Source organism: Artemia franciscana, chromosome 15, assembly GCF_032884065.1.
Source record: "Artemia franciscana chromosome 15, ASM3288406v1, whole genome shotgun sequence".
Lineage (NCBI taxonomy): Eukaryota > Metazoa > Arthropoda > Branchiopoda > Anostraca > Artemiidae > Artemia > Artemia franciscana.
Genome location: NC_088877.1, coordinates 23,150,888 through 23,171,445, shown reverse-complemented (window position 1 = coordinate 23,171,445; position 20,558 = coordinate 23,150,888). Strand labels below are relative to the sequence as shown.

At 37.5% G+C, this 20,558-nt stretch overlaps 2 protein-coding genes across 5 annotated transcripts in view; one reads left to right on the top strand and one right to left on the bottom strand.

Moving 5' to 3' along the window:
* Window positions 1-20,558, top strand: part of LOC136036204 (protein O-mannosyl-transferase Tmtc3-like) — a 261,671-nt gene that overhangs the window by 151,779 nt on the left and 89,334 nt on the right. For all 4 annotated transcript variants that reach the window (XM_065718290.1, XM_065718292.1, XM_065718291.1 and 1 more), the window contains 2 exons: window positions 162-322; window positions 18,101-18,344. In XM_065718290.1, coding sequence (XP_065574362.1) covers window positions 162-322; window positions 18,101-18,344 — 405 coding nt within the window. The remainder of the gene's footprint in view (window positions 1-161; window positions 323-18,100; window positions 18,345-20,558) is intronic.
* Window positions 1-20,558, bottom strand: part of LOC136036202 (nuclear pore complex protein Nup205-like) — a 378,694-nt gene that overhangs the window by 287,330 nt on the left and 70,806 nt on the right. The window lies entirely within an intron of this gene.

Sequence of the window (20,558 nt, the reverse complement as noted above, 5' to 3'; positions counted from 1 at the left end):
TGTAATGGGATCCTTTATTTTAACTCCTTTTCCAGCTGAAACGAATGTGACAAAAAATTTCAACATCTTAGTGGAAAATGTCCTCACGTTTCTTTTTCTTATTTTTTATGAATTACCAATGACTGAGTAGTACATTCAATTGATTTTTTGTCTTTACTTAGGTACGGCTGAGTTACTTTTTACCTAATGCACCGAAATTCAGCCAGTCTTCGCAGTGGATACGCAATGCAGGTCCGAGGCTTCTCCTTTCAGTTGCTTATGTAATTTGCTTACTTTTACTGAGAGTACAAGTTATGGGCTCACAACTTCCAGTCTTTACAAGGTAATATTTGTAGTTTGTATAAGGTTAGCTCATTTACACAACCATGTTTATTTCTAGTTGAAAGTCTGGTTTGTATTCTGTTTTTATTTTCTCCCTTAAAAAAAGCCAAAAAGTATTATCTTTGATATTTGTGGAATCCTTATGAATCTTCGAAAGATCCTTTCAGTTAGAAGGGATTGTTCCACATATATTTTCCAGAGTCATGTATTAGTTAAATAGTACTCATGATGTATCTGAATACCTATATCAAATTCCGTTTCAGGCTCTTAATCAAAATAGGGTTTATTCAGTTATGTCACCAGGCTTATTTCTAGTTGGAAGGTTTTTAGTCTGTTTTTTTTTCTCCCTTTATAACTTCTACAATTCAAGGAATTTGTATGAATCTTCGTTTCCCAACAAGTGAATGGGACTGCTAAGTTTCTTCTTCATATTTTGGGCTCATACCATAAAATAAGAACCCCTTCATAGAGGTTCCAACCCCCCTAAGCCGCCTTAACCCTTCTCTGCCTCTTGAGTGCGTGCTTGAGTGAGTGCATGCCTGTTGAACACAAATATTCATGGAAGCTAAGAGATGCTAATGTACCAAAAGATCAGCAGTTTCATCAATTATTATGGTCAAATTTTGTGATTGTTTGTTCAACTAATGGAAACTTTTGTTGTAATGATAAGAGATAAAAAACATAATTGTTTTTTTTCCAAAACTGCACTCAAAAGGAAGAGTACAGTAATACCAAATAACAAACCCTGTAAAGTACAAAGGAATTAGACATATTTTGGGGAATCATCTCCAAGATTTCTAGAACAGCTTGAAGCGTTCTTTTACCTGCGCGGTTTGTTCAGGGTGTGCAATGGCTATGGAAACTCGAGGCCATTTAATTGAGACCGAGAGAACCTGGATGCATTCAATAGAACAGAAGTCAGTGTGGATGAAGTCATCTTGATTACAATAATTTCATTTGTTCATTGCCACGTTTCATAACGGTAGCTGGTAAGGCTTATGATCAGGCTGAAGGTGAAATCGTCTCCTCCACAACAAACTAGTTTTTCTCTGCAGTCTCTGTGTCATGTATGGTTGATTAAAGTTGATATTCTAGCCACAATTCGTAGAAACTGGCTTTTTCTGTTCTTAAATTCAACTGAGAATCAAAGCTTACATTCATTTCCTGCTGCGATGCCCTAAATTGTGACTATAGTTATATGACTTTAAACCAGTCAGAAAAAACACTGAATTTTTGAAGGTAAGCACTTCAATCAAGAAATCACTACATTTGTCGTGTGTGATTTGTTGAAGCTGAGGTCAATGCTCAAATAGATCCTTGCTGTTCCAGCTCATGAGAACGAGGGATTTGACCAGAGAATTCGCTTGAACGCCATCTCTGAACCTGAATTCTTGCGAAAATTTCTTGGGGATACCACATAGTCAAACCACAAAAAACTAACCTTTGGCACGCAAGTCAAACCACAAAAAACTAACCTTTGGAACGCAAGTAAAATCATAGCTATCCGTTTCATCTGTCTTTTCTTTCGTAAGTATGGCACATAATTTTGACTTTATGGAAGGAATTTCTTTTGTTTTCAACTAACGTGGTTTACTGGTGACATTAACAAATTAGTATATATTGGCCTAACCGTTACTAGGTCAATACATATGTAGATGTTTAGTCCTAAGTCTTTGTCTTTTTCTGCCTGTTATTGATTTTGATAATCATAACACAATTTTCCATTTTGTTAGTTGTTCAATAATTCACAATAGTTCATTACCTTTGCTTTTTTATCCATAATAGCTTATGATGGTACGTAGGGAACAATGTTGCTTCTCAATGATGACCTTAAAGAGTCTTTGAGGAAAGGTCTTCCAGTGGATTCTAGCCAGTGAAGCATTCTTTTCAAGACACCGTCCGAGATTCACATTGTTCCGTAAACATCTTTTAATAACAATGGGAGGTCAACTGTTTATAAAGCTGTAGGGAAAAATTTACATAAGAAACCGATGGCGGTGGTAAATATGAATGTCTACATAAGTGACAAATTGCAGCTTGAAAAATCTGTGCAACAAGGTGATTCTAGCGCCCTATACCTACTTGAACTCTCCATTGACCTACTTTTCAACTATGCTGAACAGCAAAATCATGGGACTCGTATTAAATTAAATATTTTCTTAAAATCATAGGCATTTGATGATGGGTCCTTTCTTACTGGGAGTGTGGGTGACCTGCTGGAAGCCGTGAGAGGGCTTCATTTGTTCTGATGAGCAATTACATGTAAAAATATATAGATAAAATAGCCAGTTGCGTAACATAGGTGAGATTTTAAGGTTGGATGATAGTATTTGGGTCAAGGAAGCTCAGTCAGTAAAATGTTTGGGTTCACTTTTTGAAAAAAATGGTTAATGTGCAAAGGTTGCGGGAAGAACATACACAGAAAATTGAGGGTTTTTGTATGGCCCATCAAAGAACTCATTTTGTGGCAATGTTTGAATGAGTAGTGTATGCGAATACGTTAGCCCTCCCACTTTAGTTTTATCTGGTACCCGCTTTCAATCCTGAAGAAAATTGTGCGAAGAAGGTGGAAAGGAGCATTTGGCGGTTCTTCTGTTCGGGAAGGCTGGGAATTTTTAGTATGAATATGTTATTATGTACCCAGAGAAGGAGTGGGAGGACGTATTGCAGGTTTCCTGACAGTTGTATAAGTCTTGAAGAATAAGAAACTTATGCGAAGTGACTTAAAGTAAGTGGATTTATAGGAATCATAGGTAGCGCAATAGCGCTGCCTAACAAAGAGCTGTGTGGGCACAATGTATTATTTCTTTATTTATTCGTTGTTGTTTTTTTTTTTTGGTTATAGACCAGGGCACTTCGTATCGAATTAGCTGTCGTAGAAACTTCGAGAAGGGTTCATTTTATTGAAAATGTGAAGGACTTATGTCTTTATTAATAGTTGAAAGTGATTGGAGGACAACTAGCACCCCTCCTCCACCCATCCTTTCCCAAACACATCCAGTCAAAATTTGAGATAGTCATATTCAACGTAGTTGAAAGGTTCGGAAATAATGTCTTTGAGGACGACAACCCCCCCCCCATGAGCCCTCAGGGTAAGGTTGTAAGGTATGCCCTGAGGACATATAAGGTTTATATAGAAAGAGTGATTGTATAAATTTCGGATGTGGCTAATTGGATTGCTAGTCAGAAGTTTTAGTGCCCTTTTTGAGATTTAGAGTGATGGTAGGGTGGATACACACACACACCTGGTATTTTCCCGAAATGCATCTTGATATAAATTTTGAAATGGCTATTTGTTGTCGTAGAAACTTCGAAAAAGGCTCATTTGATTGGACATTGGAAGGGCTAGTGTCCTTTTCATTAGTCGAAAGTGATTGAAGGGCAACTAACCTCCCTTCCTCGCCCATCTTTTCGCCAAACACATCCAATCAAAATTTTGAGATAGCCATTTTGTTCAACGTAATTGCATGGTCTGAAATTTATGTCTTTGGGGATGACACCCCCCCCCCCCAAACCCTCCGGGAAAGGCTCAAGTTATGCCCTAGGGGGCATATAAGGCATACATAGAAAGGGTGATCATATAAACTTCGGAGGGGGCTCATTGGATTGGTAATCAGACGTTCTATTGCCCTTTATAAGACTCAGATTTATCGGAGGTGGATACCCCCCCCCCACACACACCTTGTTTTTTCCCGAAATGCATGTGATAAAAATTTTGAGGTGGCAATTTGTTGTCGTAGAAACTCTAAAAAAGACTTATTTGATTGTAAATTGAAGGGCGCTAGCCCTTTTTAATAGTATAAAGTGATTGGAGGTAACTAGCCCCCCTCCCACGCTCACAATTTCCCCAAACACATCCAATCAAAATTTTGAGATAGCCATTTAGTTCAACGTAGTTAAAAAGTCAGGAAATTCTGTCTTTAAGGATGACACCTCCGCCCCAGTGCCCTCAGGGCAAGGTTCGTAAGTTATGCCCTGGAGGCATATAAGGTATATTTTATAAAGGGTGATCGTATATACTTCGCAGGGGCTCATTGTATTACTAATCAGAATTTCTAGTCCCCTTCTTAAGATTCAGAGTGATTGGAGGGTTGATGCTCTGTCCTCACACCTCGTATTTTCCCGAAATGCATGTGATAGAAATTTTGAGATGGTCATTTGTTGTCGTAGAAACTTCGAAAAGAGCTCACTCAATTGGAAATTAAAAGGGCTAGTGCCTTTTTTAATAGTCGAAAGTGATTGGACGGCAACTAACCCCCCTCCCACGCCCATCATTTCATCAATCACATCCAATCCAAATTTTGAGATAGCCATTTTGTTCAACGTAGTTGAAAGGTCCGGAGATTATGTCTTCGATGGTGACAACCTCCCCCCCAGAGCCCTCAGGGCTAGGGTTGTAATTTATGCTCGGGGGTATGTAAGGTATATATAGAAAGGGTGATCGTATAAACTTCAGAGGCGACTCATTGAATTGGTGATCAGAACTTCTTGTGTCCGTTTTAAAATTAAGTGTCATCGAAGGGTGTGTACCCCCCCCCCTCCCCCCAACACCTCGTATTTTTCTGAAATACATCTGATATAAATTTTGAGATAGATATTTGTTGTCGTAGAAACTTCAAAATGAGCTCATTAGATGGGAAATTGAAAGGGCTAGTGCCCTTTTTTTGAGATAGACATTTGTTGTCGTAGAAACTTCAAAATGAGCTCATTAGATGGGAAATTAAAAGGGCTAGTGCCCATTTTAATAGTTAAAGTGCTTGGAGAGCAAGTCACATTTGATCCCACATGATTTTGAAATTTTTTTCGGTTTTTTTATAACCACTCCTGCCACTAAGCTTGGGCTACTGTAATTAATTCTTCTGCTAATATTACCTCTGCGGTTATCAAAGCTAAGGATGTTAAGGTAAAAATTTGGGATGCATATTAACTAATCGTAACTAAATCGAAACACACTATGCCCACTCAGACTGTCAAGCGGGCGCATCAGAAATGCTTCCAAGAACGGTTGATGGTATTAAGCTGAAACTTTCAGCGTGTGTTGAAGAGGATGTTGTAGAAACCATATATGCTATGTGCATTCTGCCACTAATGCCGCTACAACTATTTCTACTCTGCAATGTAAGGGTACTAAGATGAAGCTTTTGAGGAATATTTAGGCGGATGTTAAACTAAATCAAAACAAACTATGAGCATGTGGACTTTCAAAAAGGTGACATAGCAATATCTGAAGAACAAATTATATTATTAAGTTGGACCTTTAAGGGTAACTTTTTGGGGATTTTGAACTAGCCAGAAGGTGTTAAGTGTATACTTTTATGCTACCACTACAGTTAATGTAACTACTAACGCTAAGGATATTAAGGTGAATCTTTTAGAGAAAGTTTAGAAGGAGGTTCAATTAGACGAAAAAACTGTGTGTATGCAGGTTTTCAAAAGGGCATGTAAGCAATACCATAGGCTGCATCACTGTATAATAGCTAGAAATATTATTGAAAATTTTTAAGGGGGTAATTTGATTCAAAATTAAAAGTTCAGGTGCCCTTTTTAAGAGTAAAAAGAGATTGGATGGCAAGCAGCCCTTCTCTCAAGTCCATTCATTTTCCAAATGCATCCAGTCAAAGTTTTGACACAACATTTTGTTTAGCATAGTAGAACGGCCCAGCAACTATGTCTTTAGGGATGTTGGGTATTCCAGCCCCTCTGAATCGTGCAATTGGCCCATTATGCTTAAAAACTAAATGTTGTTTTAAACTAAATTAAAAAGCATTGTGCTTATGGTTGCCGAGAAGACGCTTCAGCAATATATGGAGAACGATTGGGAGTATTAAGTTAAAACTGTTAGGGCTAATACTATTAATAGGCTACTCCTGCTCTTACAATTTAAGAAAATAAAAAGATTTTAAATGCATCCAGGTTGTCAAAGAGCATATATATAATCTTCTAGGAATGGTATTGTTTTATTTTTCAGGTCAACTTCAGGAGTTACAAAATAAAATTAAAATATACTGTTTGTGTCAGGATTAAAAATTGTTGAAAAAGTTTCTCCGACATACAAATAGCAACCCAAACTATGGATTCTTATAGACTATAAAATATTATTTTTTTCTATGAAATAGACCTTGTCAATAAAAAATGATCAGAAATATATTTAAAATATATTTTGCACAAAACAAGTTTTTCAAAGAAAAGTTTAGAACTCCGTTAAGCCATAAATGAGCGGAAATAAAGTCAAACTAGACCTACGTTGCCTGAGCAACGTGAAGTGTTGCGGCAACCTTTGTCCGGCTTTGCCGGCTAAAGTGTTGCGAGAGCAACACTTTGGTTTTGTTTCTTCGCTATCGATCAGTAATCACTTGATCAAAGGCTATTGCTCAGCGTTGAAAAAACAACAATAACAAAAGAATATCGAAAGAAGGGACTAAATTGACTTGGCAGCCAGTTGAACTTTATCCTTTTCAATCGTAGACATCGTGACGGATGAAAACTTGGAACAATACCTTATATAATCCCTGGTTGGCATTATAAAGCTATCCGTAAATTTTCGGGATCAAAATACCATAGATGACAATTAGTTTTTACGAAACTGCCTCTTTGTTTTAAGTTATCGTTTGTACCCCTTGCATAAACACTTAATTCTAGGTTACAGTGAGTATGGGTAGGCTACACCAACTAGCAAAATTTCCAAACCCCTCTTCACGAAATATGATTGTAGCCTAACAGACGATTATTACTTACAAGTCCTCTACATGTCTTACCACTGGAACCAACTCGGTCTTACCATCAAATACACTGGAAACAAATAATAGGTACACCAAATAGCAAAAATTTGCAAACCCCTCACTGCCGAAGATGATTATGAGCTAACAGCCGACCTTTCCTTATAAGTCACCTACATGTCTCACAATTGATATCAACTTATTTTTGGTTTCAGTGTGTACCCTACTGAAACTTTCAAACTAGTATATCTCATGAAGGAATTTTTGTACCAAAAAAATGGATGACAGATACTTTGATCAGCTCATCAAGAGCTATCGATTGCCGTCGAAAAAAAATTCTATCTGTCTTAGTTCAAAACTTTTTTGTTTTTGCCGTAGACCAACTTTCTAACGTCACCACTTAGAAAGGAGCAAAGGATAAGCTCCAATTTCTTTAGCAATGATATAACTTTTAGAGTTTAATAGGTACATCTGATAACATTGTTCTACCTCGATCCGAAGTCCGAAAAAAACAAATGATAAACCCAGCCAAAATCACGGCAGCACTTTCGGACCCGTGGGAAAATGCCGCTTTTTTGCTTCTGTAAATTTTTCTATTTATCACTCAAAGAAGATATATTGGCTCTGGGGCCGGGTAACTGCCGCGTATATTTAATACTTATAGATTTTAGTCCATCTTCAATTTGAAAGTGGTGCCTGCCGGCTTGCCTACTAGAACGGAGCTTTCCACTCGAAAGTAGAAACATGGTTTGATCGAACGAAAGCTTGGCTGCACAACTTCAGATACTCCTCTCTGACATAGGCTACATAACTCCACTTCACATCGCACACCATAGGCTCTGGCTCGTGGACAAGCAAAAACCATCCTTTTTGGCCTCAGGCAAGAGTTTTGCGGAGCTTTCCAAAATGTAATGCCATATTCATCAATCCGGCCTGAGGCCCACACTTTCCATAAAAACCGCACAGGTTAGACCCTTACCAGTTTCCAGGAATAAGCCGACATCGGCGGCATAGAAAAAAAAAAAAAAAAAAAAAACGGGACAAAACTGAAGTGTTGCTCTCGCAGCACAATAATCTTCCAAGTGTAGACTATAACGAATCACTATCAGTAAATATATGAAACTCAAAACGAGCAAAAATTAAAACTAGTACGTCTGAGAACCCTCATGCCTTCTAAAGGCCAGAAATATAATTCGCGCTTTACTGAAAATAAAACACGCTTCAAGCATTTTCACTTTTTTATGTCATTTGGTATTCACCAAGTGACATATAGTGATCGCAAATTCTGTCGGTCTGTCTGTCTGTCTGTCTGTCTGTCCCGGTTTTGTTAGTTTAGGCACTTCCAGATAAGCTAGGACGACGAAATTTGGCCGGCGTATCAGGGACCAGACCATACTCGTTTCCCCGATTCGACCATCTGGGAGGAGTGGGGGACGATTAATTCGGAAAAATTAGAAAAAATGAAGTATCTTAACTTACGAACGGATGGTCGGATCTTAATGAAATTAAATAAAAAAACAAGTTTTTTTAAATGAAAGTAAGGAGCGACATTAAAACTTAAAACGAACAAAAATTACTCCGTATATGAAAGGGGCTTTTCCTCTTCAACGCCCCACTCTTTACGCTAAAGTTTGACTCTTTCTGTTAACTCTACTTCTTAAAACAATAAAAAACACTAGCGTAAAGAGCGGGACGTTGAAGAGGAAAAGCCCCTTTCATATGCTGAGTAATTTCTGTTCGTTCTAAGTTTTAATGTCGCTCCTTACTTTCATTTAAAAAAACTTGTTTTTTTATTTAATTTCTGGAGGTTTTTTATTTAATGCATGTTTTGATCTTGGCTCTCCGCACATAAATAATTAAAACGAAATTTGCATATTAATTTTTTTTGCTAAATGGCTTTCTCATAGTTATAATCAGAAGATTTTGAGAAAAAAGGAGCGAGGGAGGAAGCCTAGTTGCCCTCCAATTTTTTTATTACTTAAAAAGGCAACTAGAACTTCTAATTTTTTACGAACATTTTCACTAGTAAAAAATATACGTAATTTACGAATTAACTTAAGTAACGAACTTCTATATTCGTATGTTTTTATTGCGTATATGAGGGGGTTCCCCCCTCGTCGATACCTCGCTCTTTACACTAAAGCTTAAATTTTGTCCCAATTCCATAACAATGTCCCTTGAATCACAAAGGCCGTAGAATAAATAGTTGAAATTAAAATACTTTACCGTAAAGAGCAAGGTATTACGAGGAGGTAAACCCCCGCATATGTTTAATAATTTCTGCTCGTTTTAAGTTTTAATGCTGCTCCTCACTTTCAGTAGAAAAAAACTTTTCATATGTATTTTTTCATTGTTTTTTTTTTTTTAATAATGCTAGAAAATCCCTCGCGCGCCCCCTTCATTGAAAGTCTACTCCCCCATGAGAAGTTTTTCCATGGAAAGGTCCTCCCACGTAGCCGCCCCCTCCATCTCAACTCACCCCCCCCCCCCCCTAAACCAAAAAATACCCCTGAAAACGTCCGTACACTTCCCAGTAACCATTACTATATGTAAACACAGGTCAAAGTTTGTAACTTGCAACCCCTCCCACGGGGACTGCGGGGGAGTAAGTCTGGTGAATAAAATGGCTATCTCAGAATTTTGATCCGGTGACTTTGGGGAAAAATGAGCGTGGGAGGGGGCCTAGGTGTCCTCCAATTTTTTGGTCACTTAAAAAGGGCACTAGAACTTTTAATTTCCATTAGAATGAGCCCTCTCGCGACATTCTAGGACCACTGGGTCGATACGATCATCCCCGGGAAAAAAATAAACACGCATCCGTGATTTGTCTTCTGGCAAAAAGTGCGAAATTCCACATTTTTGTAGATAGGAGCTTGAAACTTCTACAATAAGGTTCTCTGATACGGTGAATCTGATGGTGTGATTTTCGTTAAGATTGTATGACTTTTAGGGGGTGTGTTCCCCTATTTTCTAAAATGAGACAAATTTTCTCGGGCTCGTAACTTTTGGTAGGTAAGACTAATCTTGATGAAAGTTATATATTTAAAATCAGTATTAAAATGCGTTTTTTTTTGTAACTATTGGTATCGATATTCCATTTTTTAGAGTTTCGTTTACTATTGAGCCGGGTCGCTCCTTACTACAGTTCGTCACCACGAACTGTTTGGTTTTATATTTAGATTGATATCGTGTCTCTGAGCTCTAATTTTAAATCCCGACTGGCTCCGGTGACATCGGGGGGAGTTGGAGGGAGAAACCTAAAATCTCGAAAAACGCTTAGAGTAAAAGGATCGGGATGAAACCTCGTGGAAAAAATGAGCATAAGTCTTAGATAGGTGATTGACATAACCAGAACGGATCCGATCTCATTGGGGGAGTTGGTGGGGGAGTGTTAATTCTGAAAAATTGGAAAAAATGAGGTATTTTTAACGTACGAAGGAGTGATTGGATCTTAATGAAATATCACATTTAGAAGAACCTCGTAACTCAGATCTCTCATTTTAAATCCTGACTCGATCCAGCGTCATTGGGGGGAGTTTGGGGGGGGGGGGGGGTAGAAATCTTGGAAAGCGCTTAAAGCGGAGGGATCAGGATGAAACATGGTGGGAAAAATTAACACAAGTCCAAGATACGTGACTGAAATTACTGGACCGTATCTGCTCTCTTTGGGGGAGTTGGTGGGGGGTGTGGAGTGATTCGGAAAAATTAGAAAAAATGAGGTATTTGTAACTTACGCACGGGTGATCAGATTTTGGAAGATTTGATATTTAGAAGGATCTTGTGGTTTAGAGCTCTCATTTTAAATCCCGACCAGATTTGGCGACGTTGGGGGGAGTTGGAGGTGGAAACCGGAAATCTTGGAAAACGTGACAATTTGAGGTATCTTTATCTTACGAATGGATGATCGGATCTTAATGAAACTTGATGTATAGAAAGATCATATGTCTCTGATGCTCCATTTTCATAGGAGGTTGGAGGGGGGAAACAGAAATCTTGGAAAACGCTTAGAGTGAAGAGATCGGGATGAAACTTGATGGAAAGAATAAGCACAAGTTCTAGATACGTGATTGACATAATTGGAACGGATTTGCTCTCTTTGGGGCAGTTGAGGGGATTTCCAGTGCTTTGGCTAGTTCGGTGCTTCTTGTCGTGCTAGGACGATGAAAATTGGTTGGCATGTCAGGGACCTGCAGAAATTGACTTGATACCAGTCGTTTACCCGATTCGGTCATCTGGGGCCTGGAGGGAGAGTAAAAATTGAAAAAAATTAGAGGTATTTTCAACTTGCGAATGGGTGATCGGGTCTTAATGAAATTTGATATTTAGAAATACCCCGTGTCTCAGAGCTCTTATTTTGAGTCCCGACCGTATCTGGTGATACTGGGGGAGTTGAAGGGGGAAACGGAAATCTTAGAAAACGCTTAGAGTGGAGAGATACGGATGAAACTTGGTGGGAAGAATAAGCACATGTCCTAGATACGCGATTGACATAACCGGACTGAATCCACTCTCTTTGGGGGAGTTGGGGGGGGGGGGGGTTTAATTCGAAGACATTAGTAAAATTGAGGTATTTTTAACTTTAGAACGGGTGACCGGATCTTATTGAAATTTGATATTTAAAAGGAACTCATGTCTGAGAACTGTTATTTGAAATACCGACCAGATCTGGTGACGTTGGGGGAATTGGAGGGGGAAACCGGAAATGTTGGAAGTTTAGAGAGCTTTGATGCCTGGAGAGCTTAGAGTGTAGAGATCGGGATGGAACTTGGCGGGTAGAATCAGTAAATGTCTTAGATACGTGATTAACGTAACCGGACTGGATTTGCTCTCTTTGGGGGAGTTAGGTGGGTCCAGTGCTTTGGTGAGTTCAGTGCTTCTGGACGTGCTAGGACGTTGTCAATTGGTGGGCGTGTCAGGGACCTGCACAAATTGACTTGATAAAATTGTTTTCCCCGATTCGACCATCTGAGGGGCTGATGGGAGAGGCAAAATTAGAAAAAAATGAGGTATTTTTAACTTACGGGTGGGTGATCGGATCTAAATGAATGTTGATATTTAGAAGGACCCCGTGTCTCAGAGCTCTTATTTTAAATCTCGACCGTCATAAAGCCTTTGATTTTCCTTTTAAATCACTCTATTGATTCTTAGAAATTTGCTAGAGCTCATGCCATATGAAGTCTTAGCTCTTGTTGCTTTCATAAATAAAAAATTATCCAAACTTTAAGGAATACATATCAGTATATGTCAGTTAAACTGACAATCCACAGTCAATCGGTTTTTTTTTTTTTTTTTTTTTTTTTTTTTTTTTTTTGTCTTTCAGTAAAACAAAAATTATGTCCTGGTATTGAGAAGGCATAGGGTTCTCAGCCATACTAATGTTAATTTTGGCTTGTTTCGAGTTTGACTCGGCTGTTTATTGTAATTTCTGTCTGTTTTGAGTTTCATTTGTTTATTGATAGTGATTAGTGGTAGTTTTACGCTTGGAAGATTATTTGACTTTAATTCCTCTCATTTTTGGCTCAATGGAGCTCTTTAGTTTCATCTGAAAAACTTGTTTTTTGGAAAAAGTTTTTAGAATTAACTTGATAAAAGGATGCGCCCCATTGGTGATAAATACCGAGGAAAATGAACTCGCAAAATAAAAGCTCATTAGTTGCATTCGGTACATCTGGGGGATGAAAATCCTAGGGATATTGAGCTATAATGTGGAAAGTACTGAAAGGAAAAATTTAGTGGATGGACATGTAGAGTAAAAGAAAGAAGAAGTGGATTTTCATGTGAAAAGAAAGGTCCCTTTTTGAATTTTCTGTTTTCTTTTGAGCAAATGCGTACTTTATGTTTCTTCAAGCTGTGAAGGAATTCTTGTTTATGTATATTGTTGAGATATTGCCACTTCAAAACCTAGTTGGTCGTTTTACTCCATATGAAGTTCTGTGTTGGAGTAGTAATGAATTGGTCTGAAGCACGACTTGTTTCTTCTGAATATATTAATTAAATTGTAAATAAATGCTTCTGAGGGATTTTGAATTCTGAGGAAGATGATATAAGGCTGATTAAATTGAAGTAAACATATGATTCTAGAGGTAACTGTGGTTACAAGAGGATTTAGTGATTACAGTGATTCAAGAGGCAACAGTGAGTAAACAGTGATTCAAAGAGGTGAAATGAGAGAGTATCCTGTTGAGCTTCCGGTGATAAAATCGTGTGAGTATGTTTAAAAACGGAGGAAAGAGAGAAAATATGGGTTTAGGAAGGTTTAGGTTTTATTGTTTAAAATGATAGCGTTTGTAAGGAAGAATGAAATGTGGAAGAGCGTGTGGATGCTGAGTGGATGGAGTTGTTTGTTTAAGATTCGATTGAAATGTATGCTTGAAGAAGAAAATGGCTGTCGTTTGTGCGTTTTGTTTGCGAGTGAGCAATTGAATAAAACACCGTTTTCTTTTTTTATATAATAACAATAATTTTGTGTTCTTTCGGTGTCAATAAATGCTGAAACAGGATTTAAAGAAAACAAAGAAAAGTGTAAATTTAAAATGTTTGTGCTTTCAATTTCCAAAATATATTGAATAGACCGGCCCCACAAGAACCTTCCAACATCCCCGTGACACCTGTATTCTCTCTGACCATTAATGCTGACCTTCATGACCTTATTGTAATTATTCAAGCAGCCAAGAAAGTAAAAAATGGGAAGTCTCCATGAGACAATTTCATTTCAGTGGAGATTGTTCAGGCGTTGATTTTATCCTGATTGAAGTTTTAGAAATTCCTCTTCATAGTGATATGTCTAACTATTTAAGTGCCCACTTAGTGGGAACACGGAATCATTGTGAGGATATTTAAGAAATGGAAAACTTCAGTCGCAGTGAAGTGGTGTTGTATCTTCTTTCTCTCCAACACTTGAAAACTGCCCTTGCATATTATACTCCAAAGAATAACTTAGCAAATATAAGTGTCTCTGGCACCAAGTAAAATGGCATCCGACCAAACCGCTGCTGCGCAAATCTGGTGTTTATACTTTGCATTTTAACCCAAAAAAGTCGACAATGACGGACAAAGATTTCTGTCTTTTTCAAGCATTAATTCAGATAATGCTGTGTAAAGACACCTGACGTTCAGACTAGACTCTTACACATCCTACCAGGAATGAAGTAAGGTTGTGTTCTTGCACCATTTCTCTTCGTGATACTCATAGACTGCATTCAAATGCAGATGCAGTGAACCAGGAGGTATGCAGTGAACCAGGAGGTATGCAGTTAAACCAATTAATCTGCCTGAGTAACCTAGACTTTACTGGTGACATTGTGATGCTATAGTCCTATAAGAAACAATTTCTAGGAATAGTTAATCTACCGAGAAAAAGATTTGGTTAAGTGGGTCTAAAAATAAACGCTGAAAAAACAGAATGCATGGCAACCACTGTCTCTCCCTTGAATACCAAGTGTGGGGACCGGCACATAGAGCAAGTAACTCAGTTCAAATTCCTAGGGAACGTAATTGAGAACACTTTTTCAATGATACAAGAAGCAGGTAAATGGAACCTTCAATAGGTTCTGCGATATATAAACATCCCGCAACTTTTTCTTTTACTTGAGGCCGTTGTTGCCCATTTTGCTATAGGCCTACGCTTCAAAGACTTGGTACTTAAATCAGCAGCAACATAAAGGAATATAAGCTTCGGAAAATATTTCCCTTAGGATAGTACTAAATATTACTCAGTGGATTCAGAAAATGACTGGTCGATCAATACGAAATGTAACGTGACAATCGCTTGTGACTAGTATCATCAGAATGCAAAGATGAAGGTCTTTAGGACATGTTTTTTTACTTTATTGAGCGACTAAAACCTTCCTAATGCTGTCTTTCACTGATACCCGCCGGGTACCCGTCACAAGGGAAGGACCCGGAACATGGCAACATGGTGCAACATTCAGGCAGACTTGCGCAGCCTTAATACCTATATTCAACCTGAGTGCAAGGACGTTGTAGATGCAGCAAACTTGAGGAACTGGAGGCTCTTCCTTGATGTTCTGGATGTCTGGCCTCACAACCGGAGCTAAGGTCTAAGGTAGTCATCATTGTAACTTCCACTTATGGTTTTGTCTTTTCTATATAATATATAATTATCTGTATTTTGTCTTTTGTAGGATTTTCTTTGTATTTTGTTTGAATTATTATTGTCTTTTCTGTATAAAATGATTAAGAGGTGAGAAGGAATAGTCATCTTAAATAGGGCTTTCTGCGGGGAGAGGACGCCTTTCAGTGCGGCTTGACAATTTTTGTTCGCTTTATGGATTTGTTTTTAGTAGTACTTGGTGACTTGATTTATGTCCATTTTGACTCTTAATTAGCAATTAAATAAAAAAAACTAGTTTTTTAACTGACAGTCAGGAGCGACATTAAAACATAAAACGGTCAAATAATATTCCGTATATGAAAGGGGCTGTCCCCTCCTCTATGCCCCACTTTACACTAAAGTTTTTTTTCGCTTTAAAAATAGAGTTGTGAGAAAGAGTAAAACTTTAGCGTATAGAGCAGGGCGTTGAGGAGGGGACAGCCCCTTTCATATGCGGAATAATTTTTGTTCGTTTCAAGTTTTAGTGTCGCTCCTTACTTTCAGTTAAAAAACTTGTTTTTTTTTGGTCGTTAACCACGACAATATCACCCATCAAAAATAGTAAGACCCATTCATATCTCCTTTTTTCGGTAGAGCAGATCTTTCGAAAATAGAAAGGTAGTGTGAAATATCAAGAGTCAAATTCAGTACATTGAAAACGAAGGAACTGCTGGTCTACAGGTCGTAATTGCCAGACATTTGCCCCAGCTTCATCTTCAAGAATGAAGATATAGAAAGAGTTGTCGGACTTCATTATCTTGGAGTTCTGCTCTTCAGATATTCCTCTTGAAAAGTCCGATCAATCGAGCGTGAACCATTTTAGCCAGGGGCGGGAATCACTCTTTTCTGCAAAAGTATCTTCTACCCAGCTCAATGAGCCCAGCCCCTGCATCAACCCATGCGTAATCTCTCACCGAATAAAATGTGTTTCGTATGCTAGTGTTTCAAAAGCGCTTATGACACCACTTCAGAAGATTTAAAACGGCATTGCTACCCATGGCTCGGCCCAGTCTCCAAGCAATAGGTCTCATGCAATATTCATTGTTTTCTATCAGTACATAAATCAACCTCCTCCTGAGGAGCTTTCAGGTATTAAAAAACCCTTATAATCCAGCTAGTGTCGTTGTTCTCTCCACACTTCCCCTAAAATTTGTTTCCGTGTATTTGACTTTGTTGTTGCTTTAAGAAGAGTATATATCTCCCATAGCTATTATTACATTTCGGTCATTGTCTGTTGTTTTTATAGAGGAACCATGACTCTATTGATTGCTATGAACTCTGCCCAGGAAGTAACTCTGTTTTACTTCTCTTAAATTTATTAGCTCTCCCTAGAAACCTCTGCTCATCTTTCCTTTTGAACTATTTCATTTCGTTTATTATTACTGAAGTTTTAATGTTATATATCAAAGGACAAATCAAAGTATTTTCCTGGTTACGAATTATATGGCCATCAGGTTGTTCTTATGGATACGAGACTCTGATAAGTTGTTTTTGATTAGTTCGCATCACCATATCCAAAATCTTCCTTCTAAGTGCTGCTGAAATAAAGGAAAACAGGAAAAGTTATCACTTTTTTCTTTTTTCAGTTCCTCTCAGGAATATGTGGATCAGATTAGGCTTGTTTGCTCGGGAAGAGACAGAAGTTTCACAAATAAATGAAATTATAAGTGAAGTGGAAACAATTTAGGAAGAAAAAGCAAGAGAAGGACAAATTTTGCAGAGGGGGTGAAATCGGTTATAGTAAACATCCTGGTTTGTTTTAATCACCTGCCATGTTGATTAGATTTCCTGTCAAAAAATAGAAAGTAAATATGATAAGTAGCGCTGTAAAAAGCTTATTTATCTTTTATTAAATTTTGTTAAGAGGTAATAACAACTATGTTGGTTTTCATAAAAGAGAAATAAGATTCAATATACTAGGGGTAGAGTGTAACTTATAGTGTATGCAAGTCTAATACGCGAGTCATGTAATAATCAAAGTTTCTTACACGTTTCTGAAGGTGAAAAAAATCGATCAAGACAGTTCTTTTTTTGAACAGGAGATATTGTGGCCAATATTCATAATTCGGAATCTTCATTGATACAGCTTGGGTTATATTTATTTTTATAAATATGCCTTTAAGACGTTTGTTTGCGTCAGTTGGAACAGTTTCCTCCATGCATTATCCTTTTTTTCCAATTCTCGTCATATAGGATGGATTGCCATCGAAATTTTAGGGGCTCATTTGATCTCAAACTAAAACGTTTAGGGCCTTAGTAAGATTTGATGGAGGGCAAAGTGATGCCCCCGCGACATTTCTTGGAGCCCCAGGCTTCAGTATTTTCTTCATTGTATCAGATAAATATTTCAAGATCTGCGTTTTAGTCTTGACAGTCAGGATATCTAAAGAATGGGTTTTGGGGACGAAATGACTCCATTAGACTCAGGGGGAAGGGTTCTAAATAGCCCATATAAAACTGTAACTTCATAGGGTGTTTTAATATTTATTAGGGGTTCTTTACATTTCTTTGAAATTCTTACAATTATTTGCTTAATTATTTTGGGTATATTCGTGTTTTCATGACCAGCAAGTACTAAAAACAGTATGATTATTTTTTTTTGTCCTGAGAAGTTCGCGGTTCTTCTCTTAGAAGTGTGCATGCGAAAACCATCAATTAACCTTATTATACCTATTGGAACCAATTTAAAATGTTAGGTCAATAGGAAGGGGTTTTATGGGACCGTGTTTCCTATTTGTGTTTTCTTTTCTTCTTTTTTATAACAGAGTTGTGCGAATAGATAATACTCTTTAACTTTAAAATTAGTCTTAATGACCGACAACAATGCATCCACTAATAGGAAAAAAGCTTTGGCTCAATATATGATTTTTTTTTATCCCCATGGCTGTTTTCGTAATTTTGTCTTATAATGATGATTGCTTATTCCCTATAATTTACAAATATCTTTCAGATTTGACAACCCTTCATCAGTTGCAGAAACACCGGTTCGGCAATTCACCTATAATTACTTGGTTTCTCGAAATGCTTGGCTCCTTGCATTTCCCGGACCACTTTGCTGTGATTGGACTATGGGGACGATTCCCCTTATTGATAGCTTCAGTGATGTTAGGAATTTATGCACAATCGCATTTTATGCTGTTCTCTTCCTTCTTGTGCTTAAGGGATTTAGTTCTATGGAACCAGTAATCATAATGGTAAGTCTTTTAAGATAAATGAATTATGTTTCATGGAGTGTTTTAGAAACAAAGGATTTGAAATGAGAACCATGTACGGCAGATTTAGCTAGAATAAGTGAGCCCAAAATTTGTAACAAAAACAATTTTGGCTGTGACCGGCATTGTTAGAAATTGGAAGCTGGAATTGCACTGATGGCAGACCTTTATGTTAAATTTCCAATGTCGACTGAATACTAAAAATGGAAATTTATCCCAGATCTGGGTAATATTGGTCATTTATATTTCCAAATTTTGATATGGTTGCCAAATTTCAAAAATATTTACAGCTAAAGTTCAATAATTACGCACAGTGTTGCGGTGGGGCAAGTTTAGAAGAGTTTGGCAGCTAAATGGGAATTCTGCCTGCACCAACTACCAAAAGGGATGAAACCTTGGAAGGCCGAAGCTATAGGGGCATAGGCCAGAAGCTATGGGAAAGAGGCTCGTCTTATTCATCAAAAATAGTTCATATTGTGGCATCCGGTAAACCAGAATGGCTTACTCTAGTTTTGTTCCGTAAATAGATATTTAAACTTTTGAAGAAAAGATATCTTTTGCGATATTTGAAAGCAAAATTTTCAAATAACCCGAAAGGATTTATTGTTTCTAAAATAAATTGACAGGCATTTTTTAAACTACGTCAAGGAATTTTGTACCAAATCAAAAGTTAAAAGAATGTCAGGCATGTTATATATTTCTAAAACTAGGAATATGGAGAAAATTAAGCACACGCAATTTAAGTTCCCTAAGACCTTTCCACTTTTTTGCAAACAAACAAAAATACAAATACCGCATTTAAAGCCCGATGTTTGGCTGTACGGTAATGCAACGAAGAACAAAAGAAATGATTAAGAAACAAAAGGGTTATCCCCCTCGTTTGGTTTTTTTTTTCCTTGATTTATTTTCTTCGTACTTCGTTGTTTTATTGTGTATTACGTATAGACGCTGTAGGCCCAGAACCGTGTTTAGTACTTGGTAAATCAAACAGTTTGTGGTAACGAAGTTTAAATAAGGAGCGATACATGCCAATATTATTCAAAAATAGTAAACAAAAAGAATTTTGAAAACTGTATATGCATTATGATAACCTACTTCTCTGGTGATTTCAAATATGTAGAATTTTATTACGTTTAAATTCAATCGATATATGCCAATAGTAAACAAAAAGAATTTTGAAAATCGTATATGCATTATGTATTATCAAATAGACTGATTTCAAATAATATCTTCGAGGGGCTTCTCTCCTCAAGGTTATCCTCTAGCCCTGAAAGCAGTGACAGTTTTCGTTAGGGAAACTAGTGAAAGGTAAACCCCCTTATAAACGGGGTTGTCTCTCTTCGCATTGAGTTTTAGTGTCATTTTTTGTCTTTTGCGAAAAAATCATAGTTTTTATAATTTAGGATAGTTTGGATCAAGCCTTGCATTTGATTGTATGCATATATTTAAAAGCCAGTGGTCATATATACGAAAGAGATGAACAAATGAATAAATAAATACAAAATTGAACAAATCGATATATAACACTTAATACATTGAAAATGCATCTTCCGTGCCTTTAAAACCTTCTCTATGATACTTTCTACCGCAATTGTTAGGTCCCTAGAAGAAGTCTGCAAAATGCCTGGGAGCATGTACATCTCGAAGAAACTATTCCTTAAGTTCTGCAAACCTTGGCAATTATTCATAAAATATTTCAAATCATCCCCATACTCCCCACAAAGAGGTTGAGCATACCTATCTCCCGAGCCATATTCGTCATATGAATCCCAGTGTCTCCATTAATGTTTTTTTTTTTTCACTTTAAAACCTTGAATATTCCTGCATTCAATTGTAAGTAAGCGGTTGACTGAAAAGATAATATGGCCACAAGGGTCCTATTCCTTGTCATTCATATTTTCAAGGAAGTCTCCGCCTACCTATTGAAGATGGATTCAAACCACTCAATTGGTCAGCTTGTGTAGTTTCACCGTAGCTCTCAGTAATGCTGTTCTTACGAGCGCTGCGAATTCCGTTTTTCAGCATCTTCGGGACTGATGATTGTTTCTAATCTTCTCTTTGATTTCCTGCGGGTAACAATTTTTACGCTTGATCAGGGTAAGCATCGTTTCTGCTAATGCTAGCTCCGTTCGTGCTTTGGGAATTTTGAATTCCTGGTGCTTGAGGATTAACTTTGTGGGTCTGTGAACCAGGTAC